Source organism: Cyprinodon tularosa, unplaced genomic scaffold, assembly GCF_016077235.1.
Source record: "Cyprinodon tularosa strain WSP-4 unplaced genomic scaffold, ASM1607723v1 ctg10, whole genome shotgun sequence".
NCBI classification, from domain to species: Eukaryota; Metazoa; Chordata; class Actinopteri; order Cyprinodontiformes; family Cyprinodontidae; genus Cyprinodon; species Cyprinodon tularosa.
In genome coordinates, this window is record NW_024037782.1 from 3,165,547 (window position 1) to 3,177,421 (window position 11,875).

The window sequence follows — 11,875 nt, forward strand, 5'->3', positions numbered from 1 at the left end:
TATTTATAACAATGAATTAGCTTTTACTTAATGTAAGTAGGTTAAAATAAAACTTAAAAATATTTGAAATGTAATAATCTTAAAAGTATTACAACAGAAAATAAAATAGACCTAACTGAATGAAGGATTCACACGAACACAGCAAACACTTTCAGTCCAGTTTATTATATCAAGCTATTTTACAACTTAACATTAGTATACTAGCTTTATTATAACAAAATAAACATTAAAAGGCATATACACCACTTAGTGCAATGAAAATAAATACCACCGAATGTGGAGCATTATATGAACAAGTGATCCACAATACTGATCAACATGTTTTCATGAGGACATCAGGTTACCTTCAGTGTGATTGGGAATTTATAGTCATTCCCAGATGTGGTTTATTATGTAGATTGTTATTCCTTGAAATAAACTGCATATACCTTAACATCATGGGGAATTTTGATGTTTCTTCATTTAATAAATATATTTTACATTTATGTAGGTGATCCACTACTATTAAAAGAAAAAAGACAGATTCGAGATAACGCAACTCAATCTTTCATATCACCATTATTTTATTTTTTTTACTCAATTTCCATTTCTTGGCGACTCTCTTATTGGAAAAATATGCAACAGATTGAACAACATGAATGCACTGAACGCCCAGGAACCAAATTCACCATGAGTGACGCTTTCAGAGAAAGAGCAAAGTATGTTTGAAAACGAAATGACATACCTGAAATCAGATATAAACCAAGTGAATAATAATGTTATTGCCCTGTAGAGATCATACATGTAAGATTTTTTCATTAGACATGAGCCATTTGGAAAAACCAGAGTGAGCCTTAGGCTGACATTTATCTGCCATACCCTTCTGCGTTAACGCACTAGAATTGGTTAAATTAGCCTCTTCCAGATGCATGGCTCAAGAGCAACGTGCTACAGAATCTATGCAGGAAGGCTGTTGAGTTATCGACGGATCCTATCAGCGATTGTGGGCAGAATAATGGCCCTATGATCTTAACCAAGGCTTTAGCTACTTTAGATGTAAAATCTTTTTAATAGCTTTTAATGCAAGACTGAAATCTACAACAATAAGTTGAGCTTAAAATATAAGCATTTTTAAACAATAGCCACATATAATTTGATCAATATTGTACAAAGCTTAAATTTATGAAATAAAGTGTCATTTTTGCCAGCATCTAAATGTGTAAATGATTCTGCCTTCTGTTTATTAAAAGTGTAGTTTTCATTTTATTCCACTCTCCAAAGGCCTACTTATAGGATAGCACATTAAAGGCAGACCAGTTGTGCTCCAGCAGTTAAGAGATTCTCCTTATTTATGCTTATTTACAGTAGATTACTTCTAGATACCTGGCAAAGGCATTAGTGATTATTTGAATTACTCAAACTAAAGAAAAAGAGGACAAGCCGTTAGACGGTATGTCTAGTAGGAAATATTTTTAAGAACAAGATGAATGTAAAATTTCTTCGTGACTATAGTTTTATTCTTAAAGTTTTTATAGTTTAAGAATACAGTTATTTTGGTCATTCTTATTTATATAATAAAGATTTCAGTAATGACCCTAATTTAAATGAATAATTAAGGTTGAAACAGGTTTTAAAGATGTTCCACATATAGTGATACATTGAAATGTTAGAATTGAGAAACATTTTTTACATTTTAAACCCTGGAGGGGGCAAATAAACTAAAAGAGTAAAATAACTACCCTAAATTTGCTTCATGTTCCCCTAAAATGAAATACTTCTAATTCTACAGATGGCTGATCGAGCGAATCCTTAAGTTGGTCTCAGTAAAGATATCAAATAAGTAAAACAAATGGGTTGCGCCCATACATTCACACAAACACACACACATTCTCTCAAAGTTGGCAGCAGTTTCAAGTGTAGTGAGTCAGGCTTTCAGCATAAATCTCAGTGAGCATTACGGTAAATCAGACATCCTATAACAAAATATAAATAAACTTTGATTACGACACATCAATGATAGTCCTTGGAAATTGTTTCTTCATAATAACACGGATTCATTAGGGAGTGCCAGCAGCTTTTAAAACTACATACCCTTAAGGATAAAGTGTGGTGCCTTATGAGATCCTTTTAGAGCAGGCTGTTTGTACATATTCTTGATGACAGAGTTAACATGTCCAACTCAGTCACTGAGCTTAGCCAGTCCAGAAAGTGTTAAGACTCCAAAAATGCTTCTTGAAAAAGACCCACCAGCTTTATTTAGTTGTAGACAAAAGTTGGCAGGTTGGCTTTAAAAGTAGTTCAAGGAAACAAGTCCAGCTTGGGGGCCCACTCCAGAGCTGTATTAACCACAGCAAGAGCCGCTGCTCCTAAAGCCACAGTCAGACCCATTACTGCCAATCTGACAAAGCGGCGGGCAGTTGAAGGCCGTGCAACAGTCATGACAGCGCTCGCTGTTGAGCTCTCCGGAGAAGCTTGTTTTTGTCTGCGTCTTCGGCGGAGAACTGCGTCTGGCCGTTGTTGAGTGGATGCAAGCTCAAAGTCCTCAAAGGTAGAAGACGCCATGCTTAGAAGGAAAATGGATACATTAAAGGGAGAAAAGGGAAATTGAAAGAATTAATAAAAGAACAGCAAGTAATGATTGTGAAAAGCAAAAGACAAAAAGTGTGATTTTTAATAAAAAGAAGAAGCGGTCATTTAGAAGCAGAGAAATGATAGACTGCACAAATGGCCTGTAGATGTAATGTGCTTACAAGCATCAACCCTAATGACTTAAGTACCTTTCATGGGCAGCTGCTTCTCGGGCCAGTTCAGAGGGAGGAAACTGGACAAAGAGGTCTCCTGCTCTGCTGATCAGAGTCTCGTATGGCAGATCCTGAGGAATCTGAGACAGCAGGTGATGGACCATTGCCATATCACATTCACAATCCAACACCTCGTCCTCCCTGTGCAGCACAATCTGCAACATTTAAACAAATAACACAGTTTTGAGGGACCATTAGCACTGAGTATCAGAGCAAAAGTCTTCCGAGGTAAAGCAATTTAGCACACAATCATTAAAATTCAGCACGTCTGCCTCATTTTAGTAACATTTTTAAAATCATCAACTGTTATTTGAAATGTGCTGGACAGAACCAAGGGATGATACACCTAGAAAATGAGCCTATTGGACTAATTTTAGTATAACACTGACTACTTACAGCATAGCGGCCCAATATGCTGAAAGTGCTGGTGAGAACCCTGTATTATACTAATTCCTGACAGCCATATTGATTTATATTGTATGTACAGCTCTTTGATTACCAGAATTATTTCAAAGGTGCTTTATAAATAAAGGGGCATGGAGTATATATATTGTTTGTTTTTAATTATTTGGATTACAGCTTACAGCTGATGGAAAGGCCAGAATTCCCTTTTTTTTTATCAGACAATAGGAATAAAAAAAAACATTTTCCTAACTAAGGTGTCTGAAGCATTTAAATGTATTACTAAAGTAGGAGTATAGATATTACCAATGTTCCCTCTAACCTGTGTCTTTGTCCTATTGTGCCCTGCTTGGGAATTCTCAGTGCACAAAATGAATTAAAAAAAATAAAAATCTATGCAGCGCATAAAATAAAAACCAACAAGAACTAATTTAATTAGACAAATTAAATTTTTTTCTGTATCATTTTGAATCCATGTATTATTTGTTTTTTTTTTCAACCTAAAACCTACAGTGAAAAATACAACTGTTAATCCAACAGGAAGAAGAAAAAGTGGCGGCTCAAATAAGATCAGTTTAAGATTCCAGAACAATGTAACTCACTTTTTTTACCTTCAAAATTCAAGAACATAATGAAGCAAAACCTTAAAAAAAAAAAAATCTGCGTGTCCTCACATATGGTGTCTGCAGCCCTTAGATATGAAGAGCTAAAGATCTCACAGCATGTGGATATTTCTGCAACATTGCAGGCATGCAGTGCTCATTGTGATTTGGTTTAATGAATCGTATCAAAACAGCCTCCATAAATCATCTTGAAGCGGCATATTTAGACAACCATTAAATGGTAAAAGGACAGACATGAAAAATTGAATTTAAGTCAGATTTGCTCATATTCTAATGACATTAAATTTTTATTGATGGATAATGATATGTTTTTACTATTATATAATTTATCTTAGTAAAAAAGCTAAAACGGTTTATTTAAAATGACAAAAGATACAGGAATTTATATTATACTTCAGCACAAGTTTCATTGTGCAAAATGTGAAAAAGTTTTAATGTGATCAAAAGGTTATGTCTGAAACATTTAATGTCTCATTTCTCCCAGAGTAGAACTCTTATATATATCATACTACACATCTTATTAACAAGTTGTTTTAATCCTTTTTTATTTTAAGTGGGCTAATAACTTAAATTAGATGTAAACTAATGGAAATTTCTGCTGTAATCTCTTACTATTTTAACAATCTATATAACTTGTGCACTTTACTTGGAACGTGCTGCTACTAAGTATTGTACCCCAAACACAATTTCGTTGCCTTTTTTTGACAATGACAATAAATTCTTGAATTGAACTTGCTAGGATGCCAGTTTATATCAGGTTTAAAAAAAAAAATCAAATTTTATGTCTTTATGTCTTGAAGCCTGAAACGTGGCAAAAGGTTGAAAAGTTCAAGGGGGCCGAATACTTTCGCAAGGCACTGTAGATGTTTAACCAAGCTCAGCCAGGGGAATTTGCAAGGGCATTGAATTTAAGATAAGAAAACCGGAAAAGAAGAGAAAAAAGAAAAGTGCAGGGCAATAAAATATTTATAAACATTAGACAGTGCTGTCAAAATTAATGATTAATCCAAGTAAATAATAAAAACTTAATAATCTAGGCTGTCACCTTCCTTAACTCTGTAGCTAATAACGACTATGTCAAATTTCACTTTGAAGGAGCCTCAGGTCATCCCATTCAATGACCATCGGCCTGTTGCACTGACTCCTATCGCGATGAAGTGCTTTGAAAGGCTGGTTAAAGAACACATTGTCTCTAGTCTCCCCCCAACATTCGACCTGTTCCGGTTTGCCCACCGACAGAGCCGCTCCACTGAGGACGCCATCTTCTCTTCACCTTAACCTAGCACACCTGGAGGAGAAGAACACCCACATGCAGATGCAGTCCCTGGACTCCTGCAGTTCAGCTTTCAACACCATCATCCCACAGCATCTGACAGGCAAACTGGAAAAGCTGGGCCTCAATACACCTCTTAGCAACTGGCTGCTAGACGTCCTCACAAACAGACCTCAGTTAGTCCGGGTCAGAGGATCATCGGGGCTCTTCTTCCCCCAACAAAAGACATTTCATTCAAGTGCTGCGTGACATCATCAATGACCCCTCATACCCCCACCATGGACTGTTCTCCCTGCTGCCCTCTGGGAAGAGGCTTCGCAGCATCCGCTGCAGGTCCAGCACATTCTGCAATAGCTTTTTCTCCACTGTCATCAGACAGCTGAACTGTTGAAAAAAAATCTAAATCAAGTCACAGACTCTGCATCACACTGATGACACCAAACCAAAATACTGCATATTTGCACCATATATATTTGTCTGAAATGCTCTGAACTTCCATATTAATGTGTTTTTGCACCATGTTTCTTTCTCCCACACTGATCTGATTTGATCACTGCAGCACTTTATGGAATGGAAATCTTCATTTCACTGCTAAGCTTCTGCTCATTTACGGTCTTAAAGCTGTACAAAATGAAATTTCTTTTTGTATAAACTCTGTTTTTACAAAATTACAAAAGTATATATGTAGCAAGTCATGCACAAGGATCCCAATAAAGTAAAGTTTACATTTAGAGACTACAGAGTACATTTACTGTACAATGCAAATGTATTATTTTAAACGGGACTGAAGAAATGCTCAAGCAAGCAGTGATGGCAGGAAACTTACCACAGCAGCAAAATAAATTGGCATCAGTGGATGGCAGGCCAGGAAGAAGTCATACAACCGTACAACATGGCGGAAATCTGAGAGCACATGGCCAAACCAGGTTATCAGCCAGCTGAGAGCGAAGACCGTGCCCACTTCAGCCCTGAGAATTAATAAAAGACTTGTAATGAGATTAACTAAATAAGCGAGCCTGAGATAATGTTTTGTTTGTCCGACTATAGCTTTGTGTCCCCTATAAAGTGTATGCCATATGATACAACAACCAGACATTGTGAGAGAGAAGTGAAGATCAGATAGAAAGGGTCAGTTAAAAAGGCAATTTATGGAATCAACCGGAAGAGGAAAGGATTTAATGACATGTTGCTTACGGCTAAAGTTAAGCCATCATAATAGGATCAGTGTTCTGTTAAAGACTACAGTGTCTTCATTTAAAAGCATAAAAATATTCTAACTTTGTGCATATCGATGAGCATTATATATATCAGTAAATTTTACCTTTTGAAAAAGACATTTCTTCTGTTTTTTGACAACAGTACATGTTCATAAGGATTACACGTTAGCCATTGCAAGATTTCATTCAGAGCTCAGTAAATTCCTACATTTAAAATGAACCGTCTTTCTAAAGGCAAAGCAAATGTATTTAACCTTTTTTCTATTTATTTTCATTTATCTAAAGGGAATTCCTATTTTAAACAGTTTATTACCCTTTCATTTTGATTATTGGAACATCTCTAAGCACCAGTTGTATGTAAATTTAAAGAGAAACTTACTGCTGCATGAAGTCATGCACCTCAGGGTTGACCTTTTCAATGATAGGCATCAGATAGTTAAGAATGTGTTTTGTGTTGTCCATCGTGGGGTCCATGAAGTCCCTGTAAAGGGGGGGCAAAACAAATAATGTAAACACTCATGATTAATTGCTTATTAGATTAAAATTTGTTCAACCCAATTAATTGATCATGTCTGCTTAAGGCTAATTTATACTTTTAAACTAGGCCGTCTGCGTAGGCGTCACAGTGAATGCAGAGGCGCCCCCGCCCCTCCGCAGACACTCTGCTGCACCTTTCCCAAATTGTAGATGACCGCAGACAGTGCCGCAGACAGGAGGCCTCTGATTGGTCAAATCTACATCCATTCTATAGTATGCGTATTTCCTGTTTGGTACCTTAGCAGCTTGTTTTGTCTGTATGACCGGTATTGCGGAAAACGACTCATGAAGTTGGACCAGCTAGAAGAGTGGGGTGCGCGAGAACACTTGCATCCCTCATCCGCCCTCATGTCCCTTCGTTGTCGCACCAACTTGCCCCCACTTCCTCCCCGCCTCGGCCGTATCTAGACCCACATCTACTTCATGATTGTCCGTCTTGCGTTGTGGCGTGGAGTAACATGGCGCAGACCACGCTTCAATATTTAGCATAAATCAAAAATATCTGTGACAAGCTCACTGCGACACACTGCTGCGGGGAGTAGAACCAGCCCTTCAGAAGGAGTTTCTTTTAGTGTCGTAGTGTTTGTGTCGTCCACTATGGGGCACAGCTGTTCATTCTAAGCAAAGCCTCACTGGTATTTGTAAATAGAAGTAATGCCAAAGAGGAATGTTTCTAGAGCAGCAACATGAATTGATCTACAGTCTGGTCCAGGATTATTTACACTTTTTAATGGCAACATTGCAGATACACTTTATGTGGTTCTGTTTGTAAATATAAACACTAGATAAACCCCAGAATTCTTTTAAAGTCAGCAAATTGTAAAAATATTTGGCCCTGCATAGTATGGAAAAATCTTCTTGATACTAGAGAAAACTCACTTTTTAAAGGAAATAGCCACTTCTCAAATACTCTTTAGTCGATCAAAAAGATTATTCAAATGTAGTTTATTTCATCAATCAAAAATCTGCATTCCTAATATGAAGTCAAATTTAGCCTTTAAAGATAAACCAAACACAATAAAACAAAATAGAGATAAAACGCTTTTTGCAGATACCTGAGATGATGTGTGGAGAGTTTCTCTACTAGAACAGTTGCCAGGCGTTCTCCAACGACTAACAAGAAGGTGACAACAATGTCATGGTATCCTTGGTAGTAGTGCAGCTGCGGATTACGTTGCAGAACCCTCAGGATTATGTCAATTAGTTCTTCTTGAAGGCCTTCTCTCTGCTCATCTGGCATACCTGTACAAGCAAATTACAGATGAAATACAGCCGTAGGCTTTTAGATAATATTTGGCAGGACTCTTAATGTCACAACATGCTACCCATCTCTGTTTTTTCCATAACTAGTTAGATTTATTTGAGTAACTTTAAAAAAAAACGCATTAGAAATAATTATACTTTACCATTCTTTAATGAGTGTTCTTGTAAAACTATGCTATTGTTATTTGAAAACATGTATGCTTAGCCTTTCAACTGGTTTTATAAGTTATTGATATAGAAAACGGCTTTTTCTACCCCTATTTGTTATTTAGTAATCATGTCATTTAGATTTTTTATTTTATACTTTGAAATCCCGAATTTTTATAACTTTCTCTCTGATGCAATATTAATGAACATTAGAACAGATATTACCTAGAAGTTAAATAGCCAGTTAAATTACTTTTTTTACTCTCATTTGAGTAATTTCTTGGACGACTACTTTCTACTTTCACTTGAGTAAAAAACAAAATCTTAAAGCAGTGATGCTCTTACTTGAGTAAAATGTTGGGCTACTCTACCCACATCTCTGCAAAGCAATAGAGAGGATGATAACTTTAAAAAAATAAAAAACAGCTAAATGAACAGAGCCTTTTCTGTACAACTAAGAGCTTTCAGGCTGTCTCAAAAGAAAATTGTCCTAAATTTAAATAAATAAAAGTATTGGAGAAAAACATGGCTATTCATAATGACTGATGTAATGATGGTGGCATAATGTGGCTGAAATATTACACCAGCATTGATTAAAAGCAGATATTTCTTAGCCAGCAAATAAGGGTAAAAATTTTGCCAGATTAGAAATGTCTTTATCTGAGCTTTAATGACAGTTTTTGTTGGATTGAACCATGTTCCTAATAAAGGCACGCTACAAAGGCAGAGCTTATATTCTCATTTGCTGCACACTGCTCACCAGGTGGAAACCTTCGCAGAGAACGCTGAACATCTAGCAAGACCTGGTTGTAGTCCTTATCGTTTTCCCGCTCTACTTTTCCTGGAAAAGACATATTTGTATTAACATTGACACTGTGTGGGGGAACTTGTACCTGTTTAGAAAGTAACAATGCAACCCTTAAAGGAATAGTACACCCAAAACATGATTAGCCTTCATTTTCTACTCTTCCCCATGCTGAACAACACTCTGGAGTACTTTTTTGATATCTCAAATGCATCTGGAGATCTGGGAGGCTTCTTGCTGTCTGCTGACATTCAAATAATGGAGGTCTATTGTGCCCGAGACAGAAAGGTCCATAAAAGTCCACAAAAAACGTGTCAATATTCCTCCATACTGCTCGTCCAATGTATTCCAAGTGTCCTGAGTGGGTAGCATCCAGAATTTTACTCGAAACAAAGTAATTTAGAATGTTTTTAGAGCATAAACAGTAGTGTATAGTATTTCCTAAAAGCGCGTTCACGAGTCTACGGAAACCGCGGCAGACCAAACCAGATGAAAGTGCGCATTCAGCTCGGCAAAGAACTCATGCTCTTCCTCAACACTGAAGTCCTCAGATATATTTCTTTCGTTGTTTCTTTCTTTGCACAGGTAAACAGCACATTTCTTCTTCTACGCTTGCATTACCGGCAGAGCAGACGCTGAATGCGCACTTTCATCTGGGGCGTTTCTCAATTCACGAGAACGCGAGTACGTACTCGCGTTGGAGCAGAAGCGTACTCGTGACGTCATCACAGGCAACGTTGTTTAGCATTTCTTTAACAGTCAAAACTATTTATTCCCTACACAAAACATTTTGAAAACAATATTTTTAATTTCTAAAGCTTAAAAAACATTAAAAAAAATTACCGAACCGCAAAAAATCGCCATCAGAACGAGCGGTAATTCACACATAACTAGACCGAGAGAAGTGCACTACAGACGGGGTAAATTTAGCCCTGGCTGCGGTTACCCTCGGAGGTCTGCTGGTCACTCTGGTCCGCTCAACGTCGGACTTTTTTTTTATTTCACACTAACTCTGTAAACAGGCCACACAGGGAGGCTTCAATGTATAATGTTATCGCATCAAACGATTTCAAAACGTACTTTTGAAGAACAACAGCAGCAGAAAATGGAATGTTTAACTTAACACTGTGAGCGCTGTCTGGAATCAAGCTGCGGCCGCGGGGCATTCTGGGAAAGCGGTCAGTCTGAAGAACGCACAAGTCTGCTCTGATGCATGCTCGATAAAGAGGGCGGGGTGAGAACAACATCCGGGGATTTGATGCGTTCTCGATCTGGCGTTCTTGAGAATTGGAACGGTACTCGGGCATAGGCTGATGACGTGTCATGAGTACACGAGCACACGAGAACGCTCAAGAACGCATATTGAGAAACGGCCCTGGTTTGGTCTGCCGGCTTCCGTAGCATCGTGAACGCGCTGGCGCGCGCTTTCAGGAAAACCTTCACACTACTGTTTATGCTCTAAAAACATTCTAAATGACTTCGTTTCGAGTAAATTCTGGATGCTACCCACTCAGGACACTTGGAATACATTGGACGAGCAGTATGGAGGAATATTGACACGTTTTTTGTGGACTTTTATGGACCTTTCTGCCTCGGGCACCATAGACCTCCATTATTTGAATGTCAGCAGACAACAAGAAGCCTCCCAGATCTCCAGATGCATTTGAGATATCAAAAAAGTACTCCAGAGTGTTGTTCAGCATGGGGGTGAGTAGAAAATGAAGGCTAATCATGTTTTGGGTGTACTATTCCTTTAAAGGTCTGTGGGGCAACTGTAGTTGCAAGAGCAATTTGGAGTCTGTTGCTACCAGTTGATATTGAAGCAGAGCTGAGAAGAATACATTATACAGCATATTTTTCTTAGCTTTATTTTTCCTGCAAACTCTACAAAAGAAACAGTAAGATGACCCCTTACTTTGTAGAAGCACTAGTAAAAGTAGATGGATGAAATAAACAGTACCAGGCTCTTGGTCCAAGAGGTGAGGGGGGATGTTGAGGAGCCTTGGCCAGACCTGACGGCGTAACTCATCAGTCAAGAGCCCCCCCTCACTGATTGCCATCCTCCTCAGCATTGCTACATCCACTGGATCGACACTCAGGGCCTGGGTGATGTCTGCGATTTTCCGTGTCCGCCTGGTTTCCCAGTCTACTGAAAGAGAGCTCGGGTTAAGTTTAAGTCTACTTTTAGCGGTACAGTTAAAAATTAAACAGCTAACAACTATACTTTGGGGAATTGATTGCATTTAAACAGTATATATGTGCCCTACAATGTATAGTCAGCCTCACAGCTTTAAATGTAACTTTGAATATTACACGGTTTTCCATTTACCTTGTCTTCCATTCATCGGTGACGGAGCCCGATCACTTCTAGCAGAGTTCATTTCGCTCCTCTTCTCGACGCGTCCTTATTGCAAATCATTTCTTCCCATTTTCTGTTTTCTCCATTAGCCTGCCGTACATGTCAACAAGGAAGTAACTAGCCGTTGTTTAATTAGCATTAGTAGCCTTCAAAATGTCACGGCCCTGGACAGTTCTAATGCTATTGTGCTAGCTGGGAACACAGCTAGCATCACACTGCTCTGGTTCTGTAAGCCATAGCTCTGCTAAGAGAGCCATTAGTGTTTTATACCCTTGTCTAAAATAGCTATAAGTTGGAGCCAAAGGACCGCTTCACGTTTACATTGGCGGCGGAAGTGGTCTACATCAGCGTTAGCTTCCCTGCTAAGACACAATTACGACGTCAGCTCCAGCTGAGGGAAAGGGTCAGTTCCTTACCGGTTACCCGGCGGATGGCCCAGCTAGGAGCGATAAGAAAGTGGGCGGGAGTC

The 11,875-nt window shown here is 38.3% G+C and overlaps 1 protein-coding gene across 2 annotated transcripts; it reads right to left on the reverse strand.

The window, feature by feature from the left end:
• Positions 1 to 585: 585 nt before the first annotated feature.
• Positions 586 to 11,806, reverse strand: tbc1d20 (TBC1 domain family, member 20). Of its 2 annotated transcripts, none has more exons than XM_038304327.1 (8): positions 11,377 to 11,806; positions 11,008 to 11,196; positions 9,003 to 9,083; positions 7,888 to 8,074; positions 6,675 to 6,776; positions 5,905 to 6,046; positions 2,757 to 2,935; positions 586 to 2,542 (listed from the first exon to the last, which is right to left on the reverse strand). In XM_038304327.1, the coding sequence occupies exons 1-8, from the start codon at positions 11,426 to 11,428 to the stop codon at positions 2,278 to 2,280; spliced, it is 1,197 nt and encodes a 398-aa protein (XP_038160255.1). In that variant the 5' UTR covers positions 11,429 to 11,806; the 3' UTR covers positions 586 to 2,277. The 2 variants fall into 2 exon arrangements, with proteins under 2 accessions (XP_038160255.1, XP_038160343.1); XM_038304415.1 differs by having other exon boundaries at positions 2,278 to 2,542; positions 11,008 to 11,193.
• Between the last annotated feature and the right edge of the window lie 69 nt (positions 11,807 to 11,875).